Source organism: Schistocerca piceifrons, chromosome X (assembly GCF_021461385.2).
Source record: "Schistocerca piceifrons isolate TAMUIC-IGC-003096 chromosome X, iqSchPice1.1, whole genome shotgun sequence".
Taxonomy (NCBI): Eukaryota; Metazoa; Arthropoda; class Insecta; order Orthoptera; family Acrididae; genus Schistocerca; species Schistocerca piceifrons.
The window spans coordinates 707,060,674-707,086,150 of record NC_060149.1 but is presented as its reverse complement, the minus strand read 5'-3'; the positions used below and the strand labels follow the sequence as shown (position 1 = coordinate 707,086,150).

The window sequence follows — 25,477 nt, the reverse complement described above, 5'->3', positions numbered from 1 at the left end:
CTTTTTACTGGGTACCAGTGTGACAGCCAAATGCAGGACAGGCAAAACACATAATATCACCACATTTGATCACTGCTAGAATGTAGGAGGCGGTGCACGGGAGTGTGCAGACACTAGCATTTTCTGTTACTATTGTATCAAGAGTGTTCTTTGTACAAGGTCTATTCAAAAAATTCTTTAACTTTGTCCACAAAATTGTTTGCACTTACCTTTTACTTATTGTGCACAGTCTCCTTCGAAATACTCTCCTGCCTCATTGATGCACTGCTCCCAACGCCATTTCCACTTCCGCAAGCAGTCTTGGTACACCTCTTGCTGGATCACGTGAAGTGTTATCTGTGAATTTTCTTTTATCTCGTCTGTCATTGCAAACCTTCATCCTTTCAACAGGTTTTTCAACTTTGAAAATAAAAAAAAGTCCACAGGGGCCAGGTCTGGAGAGCACGGAGAATGAGGTAGCACAATGATTTCGTTTTTTTGTACAATAGTCACGCATCAACAAGGATGAAAGTGCTGTTGCATTATCGTGATGCAAGAGCCATGAATTGTCTCACCAAATTTCAGGCCATTTGCTTCTCACATTTTCTCGCAGACGTCCCACTGTATCCTGATAGTATCATCGATCAACAGTTTGTCTCTGTGATGCGAATACATGATGAACTACTCCTTCAAAGTCAAAAAAAAACTGTCAGCATGGCTTTGACATTTGATCTGACCTAGTGAGCTTTTCTTGGTCTTGGAGAACCTTTCCTGATCCATTTTGGAGACTGAACCTTGCTCTCAACATCATAACTGTAGACCCGTGTCACAATATTCTTGGGAAATTATGCAGATTCCTTGGTGCGGTGGCGGTTTCAACGCCATTGTCCGGTCAAGATGAATTGAATCTGTACAGAGCAGTGCACTCCCAACCAAATATACCATATGCACATTTTCACTGCCGAAATAGTGGCCTCACGCTTTTTTCTGTGTCGTCTTCTTACACCCCTTTCTGAGTTGCAGGTAGGGCCCAGTACTGTGAAGCTCAGATTCCTTGTACAACACAAACTTAGCAGCCCATCGTCCATCCCCAATACCCACAAGAACACTCCCTCCACTTACAGTAGTTTATCATTTTACTGTGTGCAATAAGAGACTCCAGTTGGCTTGCTGATTCTACGTCCAGTTTTACCCAACAAAGCAATTTTTTTTACAGTGTAGTAAACTCAGAAGAAAAGCAAATGACGTCTTCTGCACAAGAAGAACGGGGAAGAAGTGTCAAATTTCAAGGTCGAAAAGAATGTTCTCAACTTTTTATCCCCCAGCCCTATAGGCTAATGGCCCAAAGCTACACTTTACTTAACAAATCTCAGAAATATAGATTTCAGAACACATTTTGCTCAAATTTAATTTTTGTTGAAACTTAATGCAGTCGAAAAGAATGTTCTCAACTTTTTATCCCCCAGCCCTATAGGCTAATGGCCCAAAGCTACACTTTACTTAACAAATCTCAGAAATATAGATTTCAGAACACATTTTGCTCAAATTTAATTTTTGTTGAAACTTAATGCAGTAAATTCATTAATACTTGAGATTTACTAAGCAAAATGTTGTAAATGATATTAAGGTTGAATAAAACTGTTTTGCCACTTCAAGGAGTATTAATAGGACACTGTTTCTTTTTGTTGGTACTCAGTAGTTCTGATTTTTGTTTTCTCTTTCAGATGTGAAATTTTTAGGTTCAACCCAACATTTTTGGAATATGACATGTCTTGTGAAAGCTTTCTGGCATTATACTCCACAACTTCTTAGTTTCCCTAGATTTGTTCTTATGAGGGGATAATTTTTAGATCGTTGAATCAAAGATGTGACATTCATATTCAGTTATATTCCATTTGGAATGGAATATTTTCCAAAAATTGAATACTTTAGGCATTATTCTAATTGTCACTTTTTGCAGTTTGAAGATTTTAATTGCATTACTTGACTGATGTAACATTTCTATTCCGTAGTTCATGATAAGTTAAAATATGAGAAATACACCATTCACATAACATCATCTGCTGCTAGTGGTTTAATGTTTTGAGAATAAATATGGCTGAATTTAGTTTGCTAGGTGTGGTAGCAATGTGGTGTTCCCACAGTAAGTGGTGAGTCCTAATAATTTTGTGTTTTGAACTACATTTATTCCCAGTACTTGTTAAGTGTTGAAAGGGTTCTTGATTCACTTTGTAGGAAGTACCAGAAACTAGTTATATGTGGTGACTTCATTATAAATTTTGTATATGATGATGCAAGAAAAAGGATGTTGGTAGATCTCCTAAATTCATATCATCTGTATTTTTTTCAGCTAGGGTGCAGGTGAACAGTAGCACAGCCATAGACAATATTTTTATTCATTCTTCATTATTAGATGGGCATTCTGTTAGTAAAAGCATGAATGGCCTTTCAGACCATGATGCACAAATTTTAACACTAAAAGGCTTTTGTACTCAAACCAATGTCATATTTAATTACAAACTATGTAAGAAAGTTAATCCAACAGCAATAGAGAGTTTTTTAAACCTTGTCGAGGAACAAGAGTGGCAGGATGTTTATAGTGCCAATAACATAGATGATAAATATAATGATTTCTTTAACACATTTATCATGCTCTTTGAGAGTTGCTTTCCATTAAAACGTTCTAAATGGGGTACTAGCAGTTATAGGCAGCCTGGGTGGCTGACTAGTGGGATAAGGATATCTTGTAGAACAAAGCGGAAATTATATCAAAATGTTAGAAGCAGTCACAATCAAGCTACAGTAGCCCATTACAAACAGTATTGGAAGGTGCTTAAAAATGTTGTTAGTAATGCAAAGAGTTTGTGGTATGCAAAAAAAAAAAAAAAAAAAAAAAATAGTTAATTCACATGATAAAATTAAAACCATATGGTCAGTTGTGAAGGAAGTGTCTGGTCAGCAGCACAAGGTCGACGATATAAAGTCAGTTTACAGTAAAAATATTTCTGTTACTGATAAATCAGATATATGTACAGTATTTAACAATCATTTTCTGAGCATTGCTGGTGAATTAAATAAAAATGTAGTTTCTACAGGAAATCATATAACTTTCGTGGCAAATGCCTTTCCGAGGTTGATGTCTGAAATACTCCTCTGTGATACAGACAAGAGGGAGATTGAGTCAGTGATTAAATCACTGAAGATTAAGGACTCTCATGGTTATGATGGAGTGTCTAGCAGAATATTAAAGTACTGTGCTACACATGTTAGCCCTGTATTTAGCCATATTTGTGATTTTTCCTTTAGGTATGGTCAGTTTCCTGAGTGATTACTCAGTAGTAAAGCTGCTTTATAAAAAGGGAGAAAGGGATAATGTAGATAATTTTAGACCTATTTCTATGCCATCAGTGTTTGCAAAAGTTATTGAAAAGGCTGTGTGTGTAAGGATAGTTGATTATTTTATATCACACGATTTGCTATCAAATGTACAGTTCGGCTTTAGAAGTTGTTTAACAACTGAAAATGCTATATTCTCTTTTCTCTGCGAGGCACTGGATGGGCCAAACAAAAGGTTTTGTACGCTTGGCATATTTGTTTTATTTAACTAAGGCATATGATTGTGTTGATCACAAAATATTGCTCCAGAAGTTGGACCATTACGGAATACGGGGAGTAGCTCACAATTGGTCCAAATGGTGCAGTTCATGGCTTGTAGAAAATAAAGTAACACCAAATCACAGCAAGACTCAGTTTTTACAGTTTCTAACACACAATTCAATAAAAACCTGACATTTTAATTTCACAGAATGGGCATATGATTAGCGAAACTGAACAGTTCAAATTTGTAGGTGTTCAGATAGATAGTAAGCTGTTGTGGAAAGCCCACATTCAGGATCTTGTTCAAAGACTTAGTACTGCTATTTTTACTATTCGAACGGTATCAGAAGTGAGTGATTGTTTGACATGAAAATTAGTCTACTTTGCTTATTTTCATTCGCTTATGTCGTATGGTATTATATTTTGAGGTAACTCTTCCCATTATAAAAGGATATTTTTGGCTCAGGAATGGGCGGGTCGGGCAATAAGTGGTGTAAGTTCATGAACCTCTTGTCGACCCCTGTTCACGAGTCTGGGTATTTTGACATTGGCCTCTCAATATATTCTGTACTGTCATTTCTTGTTAACAGTATTAGCTTATTCCCAAGAATAAGCAGCTTTCACTCTGTTAAACCTTGGCAGAAATCAAACGTGCATTTGGATCGGACTTCCTTAACTCTTGTGCAAAAAGGTGTGCGTTATACTGCTACATCCATTTTCAATAAGCTACCACTCAAATTCAAAAATCTTAGCAGTAATCCACGCGCTTTCAAGTCAAAACTGAAGGGTTTCCTCATGGGTCACTCCTTCTATTCTGTTGAGGAGTTCGTTGAAAAATTAAGCTGATTCTTATTGTATTGTTGATTGTGTTTACTTAAACTTATGGAGTGACTTTTTTGGGTTCTTGAACATTTATTTTCATCTGTCATTACTTTTATGTTGTAATTTCATTTATTGACATGTTACATGACCTTGGAGATTTGCTCCTCAATTTGGTCCTATGGAACTCGATGTGTAAATATAAATATATAAAAACCACCAGTGATGATTCTCTTATCTCATTTGTGAAAAACTCTTCACATCCTGCAAGGCAAAGGTCTTTCTGGTCATGACTCATGATGCATTCCAAGATGCTGTGTCAGGATTTCATGACTTGATCCAACTGAAATTTTACATTGTTCTGCAATCCCTCTGACGGTCATTCTTCGATTGCCATGCACAGTTTCATTGACTTTCCTGAAATGAGCATCATTGGTAGACGTGGCAGGGTATTCTGAAAGAGGGTCATCTTTAACTTCTGTCCAGCCACTTTTAAACTGTGTAAACCATTTGTAACACCAAGTACGGCTTAAGTACTCGTCACCATAGGCTTTCTGCGCCATATGGTGTATCTCTGTACAGGTTTTCTTGAGTTTCACCCAATATTTAATGCAGACACGTTGCCCCTCTAACTCTGCCATCTCGAAATTCGCAGACTGTGCGACACAATGTTCTACTCAATATAGCACTGAGCAGTAACTAACCAACATACAACAATGAAACTTTCTGCAGTTACACATTAAAAACAGGCATGTGCAGGAATGCCAACTGCATGTCGCTCTAACACACCATAGGTGTGAAATTACTAAAGTTTCAGACTCTTTTGAACAGACCTCGTATATCTTGATTTGGAGAAATCTGCTGCTAGAATCAACACATGCAAGCGATAACCTCACTGCCATAGATAGTAACAGTTGATAGCTAAGCCATAGTGAAGCTGCTCACTTGCCAGTTTCGTGCTGGGCAAAAACCATTCAGAAAAGCTTCTTACTATGGGGTACATACGTCAATGTCCCACTGCTGGCTACACATCATCTTTCACATAGAGTAGAATGGTCATAGAAACACTGCCATTGGATGCTTGAACCATGTTTATTAATGACCTTGCAGACAATATTGGTAATTACCTCAGATTTTTCTCAGATGATGTGATTATCTATAACGAACTGCTGTCTGAAAAAAACAGCAAAAATATTCAGTCAGGTCTCGATAAGATTTCAAAGTGTTACAAAGGTTGGCGACATACTTTAAATGTTCAGAAATGCATATCTGTGCATTCCACAAAGTGTAAAATGTGGCGTCCTATGACTACATTATCAATGAGTCACAGTTGCAGTCAATCCTCTCATAAAAGTACCTAGTTGCAATAATTTGTGAAGATGCAAATTGGAATGATCTCTTAGTCTCAGTCATAGGTAAAACAGGTTGCAGACTTTGGTTCACTTGTAGAGTACTACAGAAATGCAATCACTCTACATAGGAAAACGCATACAGAACACTCAAATGATCTATCCTAGAATATTGCTCAAATGTGTTGGACCTCTATGAAATAGGACCAATAGGAGATATTGAACATATAAAAAGAAGGGCAGCACAAATAGTCAAACTTTTGTTTGATCCATGGGGGTACATCACAGAGATATTGGAAAACTGAACTGACAGGTAAGATGACACATACTAGCCTGTGAAAGCCTACTTATAAAGTGTGTAGAGCCAGCTGTAAGTGAGGAATCTATGAGTATACTAGAAACCTCTAAGAATCACTCCCATAGGAATCGTGAAGACAAGAGTGGACTAATTACAGCATGCACAGAAGTGTGTAAGCAGTCATTCTTCCCTCGCTCCATACGTGAATGGAGTGAGAAGAAGACATAATTGGTACAAAGGGAAGTATGCTCTGTCAGGAATTTCACAGTGGTTTACAGAGTATGGATATTGGTATAGAATCAAATTCTATTGTTTTTGTATCTAAATCCGGTGGCAATACTAGCATTATAACTGACTTAGGCAGCATAGTATGTATCACAGTCCGCACTATATTTTAGTTACTCTTATGTTTTGCTGTAACCATAATATATTTCCATTACTTGATGCAGAAATATTTCCATAGTATAGTCTGGCAACCATTCAGATTTGGCACAGCTTTGAGATATAGAAAGGTCTTGATCACACAATCCTTTCTTTAGCGTTATGTGTTTTAAAATTTTGTCGTCAGACTGAAGCTGTGGAATGAAGTGTACAATAAATTAATGATAGAAAATATACGTAAGTGTGCAACTAAGTATTGCAATATACAGAGATTTCAGATAGTATTGTACTTACATAAAAATCAAACTTTAATGCAAAGCTCATGAAAGTGAGCACATAGACTGAATACAATACAAATCTTATCTCGCATAGGCATATTTGACAGTGCCAAGTATTTGAATAGAACCAGTGTCAAACTGAGAATGGCAGTTGAACTATCAAAGAGGTAAACAAAAGCCAGTAGGTAGTGCTAGCATTGATCATAGAAAGCAGATCAAAGAGTAACTTTACAAACTAATATACACTAAAATTAAGTGCATGTCAGCACCTCATGAACTAATTTGACAAAAACATTTATGGTAGGCCTACTTTTATGGAAGAAAAACTCATACCAACAGCATGAAAGGTGCATTGTTAGGTAACATCATAAAAAATGGAAGAAAATTGCTATAACTTGTATGGTACAATATAAACATAGAACAAATATGAGTAATAAAGAAATATTTTAATATTTTATTTCAAGTTTTTGACACTCATCGAGGCTTCCCTAAATGGTTATATTCTATGTCATCCAGTGGTTGTTTGACTAGTGTAATGATTACAGTTGGTCATACTCATGTAACATTTCTTTTTGTGATGGTTGTAAACTGATAACAGCTGGAAAATTACACAGTCTAATACTAAGTTAAAGAGTACATATTTAAAAAAAAGGGAAAACAATGTCACCTTTTATCATGTAATAGTTCTTTCATTTCAAGTTATTGCCACCAATATGGGCTCACATAAATGATTCTGTTATGTCATTTATTACAAATTCGTCTATTGTAATTTGACTGCATTTTGTGATACTTATGTACATTGTATTTTGTGATGGTTGTGAAGTTATTCCTTCACACTTATATTTTATTTATTACTCATATCTGTGTTATGTTTATGTTGTACCATACCAGTTATTAGTCACAATTGTCCCCAGTTTTCATTATTGACTAAAGACTACCTCTGTGACATTTCTTACAATGAAACTTCCTGGCAGATGAAAACTGTGTGCCGGGCCGAGACTCGAACTCGGGACCTTTGCCTTTCGTGGGCAAGTGCTCTACCACTGAGCTACCCAAGCACGACTCACGCCCCGTCCTCACAGCTTTACTTCTGCGAGTACCTCGTCTCCTACCTTCCAAAGTTTCATATCAGCGCACACTCCGCTGTAGAGTGAAAATTTCATTCTAGATTTCTTACAATGTTATGTAATGATGCACTTTTCGTGCTGTTAGTATGAGATTCTCTTTCATAAAAATAGCATAAATATTTTTGTCAAATTCGTTCATGAGGTGCTTCATTGCAGTGTGTAGAGTCACTCTTTGACTTGCTTTCTGTGGTCAATGTTAACACCAACTACTGGCCTTTGTTTACCTCTTTGATAGTTCAGTCACTACACTCAGTTTGGCACTGATTGTATTTGAATACACTGCACTGTCAAATATGTGTACATGCAATGAGATTTGTATTTTATTCGGTCTATGTGCTCACTTTCATGAGCCTTGTACTAAAGTTTGATTTTTACGTAAGTACAATACTATTTGAAATCTCCGTATATTGCAATACTTAGATACACTCTTATGTTTATTTTCTATCATTAATTTATTGTACACTTCATTCCACAGCTTCAGTCTGACAATGAAATTTTGAAACACATAACACCTATTATTCAAAGTTGTATTTGACTTGCATTTATTTCTATGGTGTTTCAGGGCCCTTCTGAGGAAACTAGTGTTACAAATCTGCTACAACTTCAGCTGTATTCACCAGAAGCTGGAGATTCAAATATGGGTGTACTTGTTGGTCCTGAAGAATTTCGTTGTTTAGTGGTGAAGCCAATGTACCTCAGACAAGCTAAACCCCTCCAAAACCAAAAATGTGAGTTGTTTTCGATTCCTCTTTCAATTTTCCCCCACCTTCCCCAAACATAACATAGATATGAGTAATAAATAAAATATAAGTGTGAAGGAATAACTTCACAACCATCACAAAATACAATGTACATAAGTATCACAAAATGAAGGTGAGAGAGAGAGAGAAGAGTGTACGTACCACAAAATGAAGGTGTGTGTGTGTGTGAGAGAGAGAGAGAGAGAGAGAGAGAGAGAGAGAGAGAGAGAGAGAGTGTGTGTGTGTGTGTGTGTGTGTGTGTGTGTGTGGGCGTGGGCGTGGGCGCATGCGCGCATGCAAGTTTTCCACTGCGTATCTGTGTATGAAAGTATTATTTGTGTAAAATTTGTGTGGGTGGGGGTCATTTATGTAACTTCTTATACTTGTTTCCTGTACGATAACCTTTAACTACACAAATTTGCTGTATGATACTTCTGAGACTTACTATATCGCAATGCACGTTTCTGCATGCATAAATTCTTTGCAAATATTCAGAAAATTAGATCTGGACTTCTGTTCCACATTGGATTGTAAGGTGATTTCTAATTAGTTCTTTAATAGGCCCCATTTTCAGTACAATGAGTGATTTTCTGGGCTACTTTTATGTGGATCTCATTCTTTTCTGTAATTATTTCAACATGTACATCATTGGACAAGCCCAACAGGACAGACATCACACATATGTACAGTATATCTGTATGCGTGACTACCTTGACAACTTCAGTGCAAGTGCACAACAGGGTCTGTGCCTCTTGTGGGGATACATGACTTGCTGCAAGCAAGTAGGAGAATGGACAGTGGACTCTACTAGTGTGTGACAAGTTGAGAATTTTGGCTGAACAGGAGCTCTGTCCGGATGACCAAGTTGGTTAAGGCAACCGTTCGCATTAAGTAGGAGATCCGGGTTTGAGTCCCGGTGCAGCACAAATTTTCAACTTTCACCGTCAAATTATTTCATTGTCCAGTTGTGGCAGGAGAAGGTCTCTCCTTTGAAACTTAATCAAATGCCCCAAATATCTTTTATAAATTCCTGTGGTTGATGAAATTCCAATGGAGAAGCAATTAAACTTGTAAAGTCAAAGGGGGTGTTGAGCACTAAAAACACTGAGAAGAATAGTCCATTGCCAACTACAGATATACCTCAATGTGTGATAAACACTAGTCCATAGACAACTTCACCAACAACTCTTCCAGACATGGGAGGTGATACAAATAGCACATTTTGACCATCTATTTAAAATCGCTGCAAGGGTGCGTGGTACCATTTGGCTTCTGAATCACCACCAAAGAGCTGACTAGATGAAATAGGAGAAACAGGAATCCCTGCCAGCACTGCAACTTACCCTTAACCTCGTCAAACATGGCAAAGGGGATGGGGTGGGGGTGTTAAATTTAGGAATTGCTGATGGCTCAAGGGAGACAAGGTTCTCAACATTTTCTGCCCGACCCAAGGTGTTACCAAACAGCTGGCCATACGACTCAAGTAAAGAGTCCAAATCTTGAAAGAAGACCAAGTGGGGCACTAAATGGACTTTGTTAACAATCTGGAAACAAAAAACGAAAATTGGGTGTAACTCAAAAATATTTTGCACATGTGATGAATTAACCACTAGCAATGTGATCTATCGATCCACGTTTTTATAATGTGCTGAGATGGAGGATTACCCACTCAATGGAATACACTGTTTTCTAGAAGATACATCTTGACGTAGTGACCATTGCAATGCAGGACAGTGCAAGAGCCTGTACGTGCCTAAGTTAACCAGCTGGACCTTTGCTGAAACTCAATTGGTCACTCATTGACAACCAACGTATGCTGGGATGATGCTTGTGGGGTATCAGTGACAGCCTCTGAGTCCAAGAAAAACACTGGGACATCTGACCCAACCTTCCTGTGGCTTGCCAACTGCCACAAACTGATTCCAAATGGCCTACTATTTGGTAGGTTCCACACATGGCATCTACATATGGGCAGTCCTGTCAAATATGCACCACATGACAATCAGGGCGGGACAACAGACTTGCCCATTGAGTGGAAACAGAAGCAAAAGGAGAGTGACACTGAGAAACATCATGTGTGGGGATCACAACTCCTTGACTTATTTGTACCTGCCAAGCTCGCTGTGAGTCAGGGTCAGACAAGGAAAATGCCTTAGTTTGGATCTCCGGATCTGGTGCTAAATGGACAATCACATACCTAAGTTGGCACATGAGGTAGCTCACTGGGGACATGCAAACCAACACTTGCGCAAGAGACCTGGCAGGGTGGCGATCCAGGCTCATATTTGTAGTGCTGGTTAAACTGCAACTGTGCCACCACCACATAGATTTGATGGCCAGAATACTGCACGAGTAACTGTCAGAGTTCCTCAAAGTTAAGTTTCTTGGGCTCGGTGGAGGGTTTTCAGATTTCACAACCTTGCACTGCTGGACAGTAACAAGGCAGCCTTATCCACTAGATCAACAACACAAATTTTCTATAGTATGGCAAGAACTGGTGCTGTTAATGTCACACCTTTCTGAAGACTCATCGAAACTGACTCATCTGCAGCTGTCTGACTTTCCACCAGCTCCATGTGACAGCAGATCACCCAAATTCTGTATGAGCAGCTGCTGCAGCTGTGCCTGCTGCATTTGATGCTGCTCCAGTTGTGGCTTCTGTAGGTACAGCTGTTCTTGACTGCATTACATAAATGTCAGGCCCATAGTGACCACAAATTAACACTACGAAAAAAGAAAAGTGTTACATGCATAGTAGCATCCTCCATCGCCACTTTTGTATCTGCCCAGGTTTGTCAACACTATGAAACTGTCCTGTTGGCACATGTGTAACTACTCTAGCCAGCAGTGTCTTGACTCAGAAGACAAGAAACTAGCCCTGGAAGAGCAAGAGAGGAAAACAAACTTGGTGTACAGGTCAGTCTATGGGGAACAGGGAGTCTGATGCAAGTGACTGAACAACTAGCAAGCAGAACCAAAAGCATAGTGCAATGTGAAGGCTATCAACTAGGTCAACGTCAGAATAAGAACTGACAGGCCCGGCACATCACCGCTGGCAAATAAACACATGGGTCATCGGTTCTGTCCATCCAATGCTTCATGTGCACTCCCTATGACAGCCTGCCACATGATCCTGCCATGAGACCGATACTGGCTTATGTCCATCCATGTTGATGTCCACTGGCAAGAATGCTGAACAAGATGTGGATGATAAAATGCAGAGATGAATACCAGATCAAAACAACAGATATGAAATTCCTATGCACAGCTAAGAAATTCTCCAAAAGATATTGCATAAGAAATGAAGATATCAGAAATGAACTACACATCTGTTCTGTAGGAGCGAAAATTAATGAACACAAAAATAAATGGTTCAAACATTTGCTAAGAATGGATGAAAATTATCAGTAGTTTAAATCTCTTCAGGAAGATGCAATGTGGGATCTCCCAGACAGAGAGGAATTGTTAAATGGGAATAGGACAGATAACCTATTTTGTGATGGTGATGATGGTATATTGTGAAAAGGGAACAGTTTCAACTTTCTAATTTATTCAGTTCAACTTTCTGATATATTCACTAAGCTATACAGTCTGTTCATAGTTTACTAAGTATACTGTCCACTCCCAATCCCAGTTGAGAAAGTTGCAGTGGGAGGAGTAACACTTCATTAAAAACCTTGCCTCATCTAGTAATAGTACCATCTGTGGACCCCTTTGGAGGGTTACACAAAGACCTCTATGGCAGGAGAGATGGACTCTGGTATGGCGAAGAAGGTGAAAGAGGTAATCCTACGTAATCTAAGAAAGGGATTAAATCCAGAAGCGTCTGTCTCATATTCGGTAGCTTCCTGAATTTCTCAATGCCGAACAAGGCATAAGAGTTAGTGAGTCACTGCTTCAGTGACTGGGAAGGTGGAAGAAGGCTGAAAAAGTGATGGAGCCTTGAGTCATCCTAGTTTCTATGGCACTGGAGCCAGACACTATCATTGCCAAGGATCGTGTGATTGCTGATGCACAATAGCATACCCATGTAAAACGAATCCACACACAGGTGTCATCCATTGGACCTAACAACTATTATCCAAATGCATAAAACCGAGCTCTACAATGGTCAGGAAGTTGTGACAGAAGCAAGATTGTGTGGTCTTGGAGCCCTTAATGACAAGTTGGCACATAGACCTCAGGTGTATGATCACCACTCCTGTTCTAAGACAGGCTGTAGAACAGTTCGCATGTTACACTCCACACTAAGGGGTCCTCTTTAGGATTCACCCTGCTCACCCTGGATGGGGAAGTGCTGTAAAATGTACCTTAAACATAGTCAGCCTATAACCCATCTGAGAATGTCACTGCATCCAAGGGCTACAACACATGTGATTAAAACAAACTAATAAATTTAATCTTTGCAACCTGGAACTGTTGTACTCTGATGCATAACAACAGGAACAGCAATTACATCTCGTGAGATGACAAGATTAAACATAGATGTTGATATCCTGAGTGAAACTAGACAGGCTGACAAAAAGCAGCTCAGGGAAATGATGGCACTACACACTCTTCTGGAAAGTATGGGATAGAAATGAACCTCATAAACACAAAGTTGTATTTGCCATAAAAAATGAACTCATTGATCTCCTTGAAATACTTCCATCGGAATCAGTTAAAGGCTCATGACTTGCTGTCGTAAACCCATTAAAAATCATCAGTCATATTTAGCACTTATGCTCCACCTCACACATCCAATGATGATCACAATGAGTAATTTTATTCACAACCCAACACACTGTTTATGAATAACCAGTCATGTAAAATCATACTTTTAGGAAATTTCAGTGCCAGGGTTAGTAAGTACAGTACATTGTGGCCTGGTATCATGGGAAAAGATGAAGTAGGTAAGAGCAATTCCATCAGAATTCTATTGTTATCTAAATGCTTGGAACATGAACTCATCATTACAAATACTCTCTTCTGCAAAAAAGACGAATTCAAATGATCCTTACAACACCTCAGATTGAAGTATTCGCATACGACAGACTAAGTGATTGTTTGCACCCGTGACCAGTGCCATTTACTGGTCACAAGAGCTTTGACCAATGGTCATAATTGTTGCACTGATCAGAAGCTGATATGGTCCATAATGTCCCTGCATGTCTCTCCAAAATGAAGCAGACAGAGAAAATAACCAAGGAAGAAACTGAACACTGAATGGCTTAAAGACAAGCAATTGCTAACGTAATTTCATCAAATCCTCACCAAAAAACCTCCATGTGAATGGCCCCAGGATATCGGACAACATTTTTTGACATTCCAGTCAGTAGTTCTCTTAACTTCTAAAGAGACAGTTGGCTACACTCAGAAAAGACACCAGGACTGGTTTGATGGAAATGAAACCGAAATTCAAAGCCTCATAGATTGAAATAGGCAAGCTCACATTGCCAAGCAGAATGATCCCAACTCAGCCCCCAAGAAACAACAATTTGTAGCATTCACAGCTGCAGTTCAAAGAACAATTCAGTCCCTTTAAGAATTAATGGTGAGAAACAAAATCACTCAAAATGCAGAAACTAACAGATAGTAACAGATAGTAACAACACTTTTTTCAGTGCTATGAAGACTATCTATGGTCTGACCACCCAATGCATAAATCTCTTACAATCCAAAGATGGAACTAGACTTTTCAAAGACAGTTGCTCCATCAACTGTGATTGGCAGAAACATTTTCAAGAACTTCTAAACAGGGACATGTACAGTGAGAAAAATATGTTCAACATAATTCCTGAAAGGTCCAGTCAGTATTGTCTCATCGATGTTCCTTCTCACCAGGAAGTTGAAGAGGCTAGTCATCAGCTGAAGAACAACAAAGCAGCTAGTATAGATGAGGTCCCTTCAGAGTTCTATAAGAAAGGATGCCTCCAAGCTTACTCAACATATACACATCCATATACCCAAGACATGAGATACTGAAACATTTCCTGCTGACTTATGTGGTGCATTGACTGTAACCATATTCAAAAAGGGGGTAAAGCTGACTTTGTCATCTACCATGGGCTATCTCTACTTTCAACTACTGGGAAAATTCTTTCCCAGATTTTATCCAACCACTTGATGCTCCTCGCTGAAGATGCCCTGCGAGAACCACAGGGTGCTTTTAAGCCAAACTGAGGCACAGTTGATGTGATATTTAGCACTTGACAAATGCAAGAGAAATCAAGACAACAAAATCTCTTCCCCTGTATGGCTTTTACAGATCTTGTTAAGACATCTGACTCTGTTAACAACAGTTATCTTTAGATGCTCCTGACCTCATTTGGATGCTCCCCAAAATGGATACAAATACTTTGCCTACTGCACAACATGAGCAGCACCATACTTGACAATTACAATGGACCCAGATAAGCTTTCAAAATAAAATAAAAAAAATAAGTAAGGATGTGTACTTGCTCCTACTTTATTTTCAATATTTGTTGAAACTTGTTGAAGGAAAACTACCATCAGGAGTTAAAATAGTATTTTTTAGTACAGGTGGTGGGATTTTCAACCTTAGCAGACTGAGAACTTTGATCAAAGTAATAATAATCTGTGTCATACAAATCCAATATGCAGATGGTAATGTTTTGTCTAACTCAGAGGAAGCCCTTCAAGAAATTTTGAATATATTTTAATTACCTGACATTGTCAGTGTTGCAGGGGCCATCTTTAAATATAGTGTTGTAGTCTTCTATGGAAAAACCTTTGTTTGACACAATCACAAGGAAGAATATGCCAGGTACTTGTTTTGACCAGTAAAATGGCCATCTTCAGATCTGAAAGTATACAGAAGGCTACAGCCAATATTTATAATACAAAGAATTCTTTGTATACTAAATAATAGCCTGTAACCTTTTGTATGCTTCAGTTGTGAATAGGCTATTTAACTGTATCCTTCCTTGCAAGCTTGGCAAATAAAAAGTTTTCCTACAGAAGCCTACAACACTTGAATGTATTTGATGTAGGGGCCTGAAAATGTAGCAATTAGGTTTGACAATATTAGCACCTATTTTTGGTAAAATTAGCATCTATTTTGGGCAAAATTAGCTTCTATTTTTGTCTGTGTAAATGATTAGACATAAATTTAATATGTTGCCTGAAGATAGAAGTGAGGGAAAAAATGCTTGGAGATAAAATAATAGTAATTGAGAATAAATAATTTTTATTCTCTGTAAGAATGTTTTTGAGTTGAATCTTGCCTCTTGCAAAAACTTTGTTTTTCTCACCAAAATGGCCTTTACTTGTTTTCTCCTTTTGGCTCTATTTAAGCTTTCAATAAATTATTGCCTCTGTTGAGAAGCAAAAACAGTTTCTTACCAGTGAACAGAGTGTTTCTCTGGTTTAAGGTATTTCTTGTTATTATCTTTCTCTTCTCATTCTGTTTGATAACAAAGTTTAGTTTTTTTATTCTTGTAGTGCAGACACTATATAACATACCAGTTGGCTGCAAGCATAAACAAGTGAGAACTTTGATCACTGGACAAGCAGGAACAGTGTCGAGGAACAGGTCACACCTCTCCTTGGCAGGCATGCTACACACATGTTCTGTATTTCTGCAAAAGCAGAACTGACACATTGTCGTAGGGATCAATAAAAACTCTTCTGGTGTTGTGATAAACTTATTTGAATCCCATGATGGACTAGGATTATTCTCTTTACCCATTTTCAAAATAAGAACAGGAAACAAAGAGCAACAGACAACACAAAGCAAAGCGAAGTGCACAAAGCATTTGGTAACAGGTACTGCGCAATTGCTGGTTGCAGTTGGTAGCATCGTAAATGATGCAGTTCAGACTGGATCTCTAAAGTAAGACAACCATAGTTCAAAACTCCCACCACCTAGAACTGTGATGTGAAAGTGTCCACTCATAATGGATTTAAACTAACAGACAAACATACGCATTTATTTGTTGTAAGATGGTAGGGCCCATAGCAGAGTCCTGTGTTGCCATACACAGTGTGTATCTTATAGAAATCATTCACCAACTCTCAGTTGATTTGACATCAGAGTGTATCTTACTGGTGCACTGCTAGGTTGTGGTGTTATGCAGTAATGCACTCTTTACTTTTCAAACACATTCTTGTGCACATTGTCTTTCAAACTTGGCTTGACAAAATGTCATGCAGTACTAATACCCAAAAATTGGTTACTTTCAATATTTATGTGCAGAAAATAAAGCCATTTCAAACTTCCTCTGACAAAATAATTCATCCGGATAACTTTTGATATGAAATAGTATTTTCAGGTAAACTTGCATTTTGAGGCATACTCTGCATCTGTATCCACATTTATCACAAATGTATATCAGTAAGTGAACATGAAGATTGACTTAGGCTTCAGCATGAGGAATACACAAATTTTCCATCAAACTTCATCAAATACCAACAAAAAAAACCCTCAGTTGTGAAATCCTGCCAAATATGGATCACTTTCCTTATCTTAGCAGTCATCTCTCGAAACACAAATATTGACGCTGAAATCTGATATCGCAGAAGCTGTACTAGTGCAGCTTTTGGCTCTCTGCAGGACAGATTCTTTGACAACCATGACCTCAACACTCAGACTAAACTCTTTGTCTATGAAACCATCATTATACCAACTCTTACATACGGAAGTGAGGCCTTTATCACCTGTAGAAGACGCCTGAAGCTCCTTGAGAAATATCATAAGTGGTGGTTCAGGAGAGTACTGAAAGTGAAATGGCATGACCAGTGTATCAAAATCAGTGTCCCAGAAGAAACAAATGTTGCCAGGAAGAATCCTAAGGAAATGCAATCCGAAAACAAAGGAAGTAGGTTACAGTACGCTTGTTCGCCCACTGCTTGAATACTGCTCGGCAGTGTGGGATCTGTACCAGATAGGGTTGATAGAAGAGATAGAGAAGATCCAACGGAGAGCAGTGTGCTTCGTTACAGGATCATTTAGTAATCGTGAAAGCGTTACAGAGATGATAGATAAACTCCAGTGGAAGACTCTGCAGGAGAGACACTCAGTAGCTCGGTACGAGCTTTTGTTGAAGTTTCGAGAACATACCTTCACCGAAGAGTCAACCAGTATATTGCTCCCTCCTACGTATATCTCGCGAGGAGACCATGAGGATAAAATCAGAGAGATTAGAGCCCACACAGAAGCATACCGACAATCCTTCTTTCTACGAACAATACGAGACTGGAATAGAGGGGAGAACCGATAGAGGTACTCAAGGTACCCTCCGCCACACACCGTCAGGTGGCTTGCGGAGTATGGATGTAGATGTAGATGTAGGATGGAGTCTAACATCATCAAATAGCAACTTTGATGTGTTGGTAAATTGCCAGAATACTATTCACAACTCAAACACGGACAATGAAAGCAAGGGGGATAACGGAAACGATACAAAGACATTCTGAAGTCACTTTAAATGATGTCAAACTGACACCAGAGATAGTGCAACCAATGCCTCTGATCATCTGACATAGCATTGGACTGTTTCAGTGGCTCACAAAACTTCAAACAGTGATGGCAAAGACAAAGCTCGGACAAGCAATACTGTAGGAAAGAGCAAGGGATTTTTGTAGGTGCTACATGAAGTCGCTTAGGAAGATTGCAACCATTGTCTAATGAAATTTTTTACAACTTGTAGCACTGCTGATTAGATTGTTAGAAAAAAATTAGTGCTCTGGAGCAGTTAGCTCACACATGACAAATTACTGTGCACGAAGAAGTCCCCCTTTCTTCTTCGATGTTCTGATGATGACTTAATCTTGAAATACACAAATAAATGTGAATTACAGAACACCAAGTGGATTTTTTTTCTAGTGATCTAATCAGCAATGTCAAAACTTTTAAAAAATTTTAAGGACAAGGAAACCTCATACAAACAATCTGCAGCAATCCCTGGCAGGCATGGCAGGACATACCCTCACTGTAGCACAAAATGTGGTTCCAAGATTGGTCTCAGCCACTTGTGAACCCATAAAGGTTGGTGATTCTCATGGAATACAAAGAAAATTACTCATTAGTGAGTCTATCACTATGATGATTAGCTAGATAGTGACAATGATTCCTAGAATAAAAGCTATCAGTCTGTCAAAAACTTAAATGAAGCAGTGTCTCGTAATAAAATTATTATTCATCATAATTATTGCAACATAGATAAAACATACAAAGTGGTGTAAAACAAATGTAACTGCAACAATTTTTGCATAAATATATGACTAATCTGTATTGGAGTAATGAGCACAAATAAATATTATGATTGATTAGCATCAGGAAACAGAATCAGTTGTAAGCTACATTACGTGTGAAATATACAGGGCCAATTATGTCATCAATTGTGTTTCATGTTAGTGATATCCACTAGTTGTACCAGTCTGACCCATGTGACACATTACACCTTTCACAGTTTTTCTTTTATATATAGGACTGATCAAAACACCATTTTTCCAGTGTTTTGTGATGACTGTTTGTCCCCAAAGAACTAGTTACATGTATAAGAACAAGTTTCTACTTTGTTCTTGCAAAAAATGTGTGGCAGTCTAATCAGCAGATTACCAAAATAGGTTTTCTTGGTATGGTAATAATCATTAGACAAAGAAACAAGATAAATTACATCTCTAGATGCTATCATGATGATGCTATAGCATCTAGAGATGTAATTTATCTTGTTTCTTTGTCTAATGCTGTATCGTTATTACCATACTAAGAAAACACAACCTTTTGCTCTGTCTGGCACATGTTAAATATACTGTGAAAGCTATAACAAATGTTCTGGATGAGAAATGCCTTTCTTGATCTGTCAACATTGACAGTGATACTCGGCTGACATCTCATACCCAATACGTTTGCCACTTCCTCAAAAAATGGATGTGTATGAGCTCATGATTCATCTTATCCAAATATATAGCTGTGTGTACAAGATGTTCAGCAGTTTCACAATCCTGTCCATTTCTTTAGGTTTGTCAGCAGTGTTATCTTATTGTGTCCCTACTACTTTGACCTTCTGTCTTCCTTTCTATTACAGTTGTATGACCTCAATGAGTTACTCAGTTTTACGATTTGTGTTCAGCTGTACCAGGCTGAAATGCTTACAAGAATTGTAATCCCATAAAGTTCTGAAAATGACAGATCACTCTTTCATCAAGTGAGATAATGTTTGTATTGTCCCAGCTATTTTTTCTATTCAATGTATTATTTTTAGGCTATGTGTAGCATGATACACTGAATCATTCCCTGTAATGCCTTCTATCAGTATACCATGCAAATGGGGGCTGGTGAGTGACTATATTTCTTACATATCTGTAAACTCTTTATTTTTGTATGAATACCTCACAGTATAGTGTTTCATATTCAGACAAACTATTTGAAACAGTTTTTAGTATTAAATTATGAAGGTGAGGAGAGCGCAACCTAAGCACCACCTTTACAGAAATACTGAACTGCAGATTCAGTAGTGTTATACACACACGCACGGTCCAGTCACATTAATGACATTAATGTGACCACCACCTATGTTCGATGTCAATGTGCAAAACCAGTCACAGACAGCAAGGTGGCAGCACTAACAGTGGAGAGTATATAAAGTGTTGGTGCAGGGGGACATACTGCAAACAGCCGGCCAAAGTGGCCTTGCAGTTAAAGGCGCTGCAGTCTGGAACTGCGAGACCGCTACAGTCGCAAGTTCGAATCCTGCCTCGGGCATGGATGTTTGTGATGTCCTTAGGTTAGTTAGGTTTAACTAGTTCTAAGTTCTAGGGGACTAATGACCTCAGCAGTTGAGTCCCATAGTGCTCAGAGCCATTTGAACCATACTGCAAACAGTGCAGTCATTGTCATAATGCAGAAATGGAGAATGTGATGTCCAAAAGGGCATGATCATTGGCTTTTGGGCTGAGGGCGGAAGAATTTCCAAAGTGGCAAAGTTTGCAAACTGTTTGTGTGTTGCTGTGGTTGAAGTACACCATGCATGGCAAAATGGCACTCTTGAAAATTGGCACTGAGGCAACTATGGTGCACCACAGGTCACTAATGCTGTATTGGCTACCAACAGTGTCTTCTCAATGACCTTTCAGTGAATGTTACTGCATATAGGCCTCCACAGCAAGCATCTAGTTCACACAGCCATGCTGACTCCTGTTCATTAGTGATGAATGGTAGAATTTGCACACTAGTACTGCAACTGAGTATCCACTGGGTGACAGGTGAATTTTTTAGATGAATCACATTTTATGCTCCGTCAAACAGATGGCCGTTGGTGTGTACAGCATGAAATGTCTGAAAGCAAACACCCTGCAACAATCGTCGGAAGGGTCCAGGCTGGAGGGCATTCCTTGGGTAATCTTGTCTTTCTGGAAGGCACAGCGGATCAACACAAGTATGCAGCTATCTCTGGGGACCATCTCCACCCCTACAGGCAGTTTGTTTTCCCACAGCACAATGGCACCTACCAGCAGCATGCTGCAATATTTCACACAGTTCACAGTGTACATGTGTGGTTCAAAGAGCATACTCTCCTGGCTGTAAAATTCTCCGTATTTTAAACTCAAGAATTTGCGGGACCACCTTGATCATGTTGTTCGCACTATGTATCCTCAACTGAGAACCCTAGTGCAGCTAGCCATTGTATTAGAGTCAGCATGGCTCCCCAGCCCTATTGATACCTTCCAGAACCTCATTGCCACTCTTTCTACATGTCATGCTGTGGTCTGTACTGCAAAAGGTGGTTATTCAGCCTTTTGATAGGCAGTCACATTAATGTGTGATTTATAGTATCAGTATTTTACATTGTAATTTTTACAGTTTTATTTTATGTCACTGTTGTCCTATTGTTGCACTCTGTTGGTGTGGTCACTAATTCTGTGAATTCTGTATGCATTTACAGCAAACAAGAAAATATCAACAAACCACCCAATGCGGTCACCTTATTACAAAAATCTTGGAAGTGTGGTTTGTTTTGTTGCTACACAACAAGAAGGTTTTCTTTATCATTTCCCAATGATAGCATCAAGAGAACCCTTGAAGTTACAACAGGCAGCTTGTGTCTCTGTGTATCCATTTACAGCACCTGTGTTGCACATAGCTTTGGAGAGCTATTTGCTTCATGCCCTTACAGAAATGGGACTGGAAACTTACACCTTGAAATCTTCTCATCAGTTAATAAGGGAAAATGAGTCACTGGACAGTGCTGTGAGTATATGCTTGTAGTCTCTACACTTAAACAAAAACTAAACATAATTGCCTCATCGCCCTGTGCTTTTAGTCTACACTTAAGTTCATTTTGTCATTTGGCACTATGAATAAAGAAGAAAGTTTTCAAATAGTTGGCATATTTTATGATTATATAAAGTGTACAGAGAACAATTTTGCAATGTATGCCCATTTACTGGACTTTTATGTAGAATCAATGAAACTACTTCTCAAACAATCTCTTCCAAGTATTTGGAAATTTGTAACACTATAAGATACTAAACCACTTCCCCTTTTCTGAAAATGAGAGACTAGTAGTAACCTGTGATTTTTTTTTCCACATACAACTGGAAACACTGTATCTACATGTAGCAATCATTCCAGAGTATCTGATGAATAAATTTTGAAACACATTATATGAGCTGTAAAGAAATTCCTTGCCTGATGTTTGATTTTTACTATTGTGACTGAGTTAGCCTGAATGCAGAACTACTGATTATTATAGTTATTAAGAAGACATGAGTAATATGTAAATCCTGGAGGGTCACACCCTTGTAATCATATGTAAACAAAACTAGGTGCTACAGGCCCAAGTGGGAGAGGGGTGACAGGAGGATATTACTACCTGCTGTGGCTGGAAGTAGTTGGCCATGACTTCAACAGTTGTCACCCCTACTGCCACTGATGAAACAATGAACTTACCTGGGATTTTGCCCAAAAGAGAAAATCCATACATAGGAGCCTGCATGATAATATGGCTGTGTGTGTAGTCATTGGACCAGGTGCAGCAGGTTCTTTTTCTGAGCTTCTGCTCATTTTCTGAAAGTATAACAGCAAACCAAGTACTTTTTTCTGTGGGCAGTTACCAACATCATTACTCTGCAGTTCACAATTAAGTGCCTGGCAGAAGGTTCATCAAACCACCATCAAGCTATTTCTCTATCATTCTCCTCTCTCCCTCAACACACAGGAAAAATAAACACGCAAATATTTCCATGTGAGCTCTCATTTCTCTTATTTCATTATGATGGAAAGTTCTCCATATGTAGGTAGGCACCATCAAAATATTTTTGCATTTGAAGGAGAATTTGATTCAGACTTTATGCAGAGATCCTGCCGCAGCCAAAAACGCCTTTGTCTTAATGACTGCCACCCCAATTTGTGTATAATATCTCTGAAACTCTCTTCCCTATTTTGCAGTAATGCCAAATGGGCTGCTGTTATTTGAACTTTTTTAATGTCCTCCATTAAGCCTATCATATGCAGATACCACACTGGGCAGCAGTACTGCAGAAGAGGACAGACAAGCATAGTGTAGCCAGTCTCTTTAATAAACCTGTTGCATTTTCTGAGTCTTCTGTCAATAAATTGTGACGTTTGGTTCACTTTCCACTCAACATTATCTGTGTGATTGCTCCGGTTTAAGTTATTTATAATTGTAATATCTAAATACTTAGTTTAATTCACAGCCTTGAGATTTGTGTGATTTATTTTGTAACCAAAATTTAGTGGATTCCGTTTAGTACTGATATGGATGACTTCACACTTTTCATTATTTAGAGTAAATTGCACTTTTGGCACCATACAGTAATCATGCCAAAATGATTTTGCTGTTGGTTTTGATATGATGACTTTACAAGACGGTAAATAACAGCATCATCTGCAAACAATCTTAGAGGGCTGCTCAGATTGTCTCCTAAATGGTTTATATAGATCAGGAACAACAGAGGACCTATAACACTTCCTTGGGAAACACTACACAATATTTCTGATTTACTCAATCCCTTTCCAACAGTTACTATGAACTGTGACCACTATGACAGTAAATCATGAATCCAGTCACATAGCAGATGATACACCACATGCACAAATTTGATTAGAAGTCGTCGTGAGGAACACTATCAGAAGTCTTCTGGAAATCTAAAACTATGGATTCAATCTGACATCCCCAGTTGATAGCACTTACTACTGTGTGAGAATAAAGTCCTAGTTGTGTCTCACAAGAATGATATTCTGCATGTCAGTGTTGACTGTTTGTCAATAAATTATTTTCTTCAAGGTAATTCATAATGTTTGAGTACAATACATATTCCAAAACCCTACTGCAAATCAATGTTGGTGATATGGGTCTGTAATTCGGCAGATTACTCCTATTTCATTTCTTGAGTATATTGGTGCGACCCGTGCAACCTTCCAGTCTTCAGGTACGGGTCTTTTGGTGAGCAAATGATTGTATATGATTGCTAAGTATGGGGCTGTTGTATCAGCATACTCTGGAAGGAACCTAAGTCATATACAATCTGTACTGGAGGCTTGCCTTTGTTAAGTGATTTAAGCTACTTCACTACACCAATGATACCTACATTTAAGTTACTCATGTTGGCAGTTGTTCTTGATTCAAATTCTGAAATATTGACTTCATGTTCTTTTATGAAGGAAATTCAAAAACGAATTTTAGTAACTCTGCTTTAGTGGCACTGTTGTCAATAACAAGACCAGTGCTATCACAAAGTGAAGATATTGATTGTGTCTTTCTGCTGCTTTCCTTTCCATACAACAGAATCTCTTTGGGTTTTCTACCACGTTTCAATACAAAATTTTGTTGCGGTAACTGTTAAAAGCATCCCATATCGAAGACTGCGCTAAATTTCAAGCTTCTGTAAAACTTCACCAATCTTGGAGATTTTGCGTCCTTTTGAATTTGGCATGCTCTTTTCTTTGTCTCTACTTCAGTGTTCTGATCTGTTTTGTGCATATGAGGGATCAGTACCATCTTTTATTAATTTATGTGATAGTTATCTCTTAGCTGCCATACCTTCAACCAAATTGATCATGTAATTATTGATGGTAGGCATTCCTCAAACTTACTAGATGTACGTACTTACAGAGGAGTTAATATAGATTCAGACCACTACCTTGTAATTGTGAAAATAAGAACTCGAATATCCAAGGCAAGAAAAGTCAAAGGAACAGCTCAAAGAAAATACAGTCCTGGAAATGGAAAAAAGAACACATTGACACCGGTGTGTCAGACTCACCATACTTGCTCCGGACACTGCGAGAGGGCTGTACAAGCAATGATCACACGCACGGCACAGCGGACACACCAGGAACCGCGGTGTTGGCCGTCGAATGGCGCTAGCTGCGCAGCATTTGTGCACCGCCGCCGTCAGTGTCAGCCAGTTTGCCATGGCATACGGAGCTCCATCGCAGTCTTTAACACTGGTAGCATGCCACGACAGCGTGGACGTGAACCGTATGTGCAGTTGACGGACTTTGAGCGAGGGCGTATAGTGGGCATGCAGGAGGCCGGGTGGATGTACCGCCGAATTGCTCAACACGTGGGGCGTGAGGTCTCCACAGTACATCGATGTTGTTGCCAGTGGTCGGCGGAAGGTGCACGTGCCCGTCGACCTGGGACCGGACCGCAGCGACGCACGGATGCACGCCAAGACCGTAGGATCCTACGCAGTGCCGTAGGGGACCGCACCGCCACTTCCCAGCAAATTAGGGACACTGTTGCTCCTGGGGTATCGGCGAGGACCATTCGCAACCGTCTCCATGAAGCTGGGCTACGGTCCCGCACACCGTTAGGCCGTCTTCCGCTCACGCCCCAACATCGTGCAGCCCGCCTCCAGTGGTGTCGCGACAGGCGTGAATGGAGGGACGAATGGAGACGTGTCGTCTTCAGCGATGAGAGTCGCTTCTGCCTTGGTG

The 25,477-nt window shown here is 39.0% G+C and overlaps 1 protein-coding gene and 1 non-coding gene across 2 annotated transcripts in view; one reads left to right on the top strand and one right to left on the bottom strand.

Annotated features, from left to right (window-relative positions):
- LOC124722046 (Hermansky-Pudlak syndrome 3 protein) overlaps positions 1–25,477 on the top strand; it is a 166,455-nt gene that overhangs the window by 56,378 nt on the left and 84,600 nt on the right. Inside the window, exons 6-7 of the mRNA XM_047247236.1 lie at positions 8,391–8,556; positions 21,456–21,760. Coding sequence (XP_047103192.1) covers positions 8,391–8,556; positions 21,456–21,760 — 471 coding nt within the window. The remainder of the gene's footprint in view (positions 1–8,390; positions 8,557–21,455; positions 21,761–25,477) is intronic.
- On the bottom strand, positions 7,687–7,760 carry Trnas-cga. Its single transcript has one exon. It is a non-coding gene; the product is annotated as a tRNA-Ser (tRNA).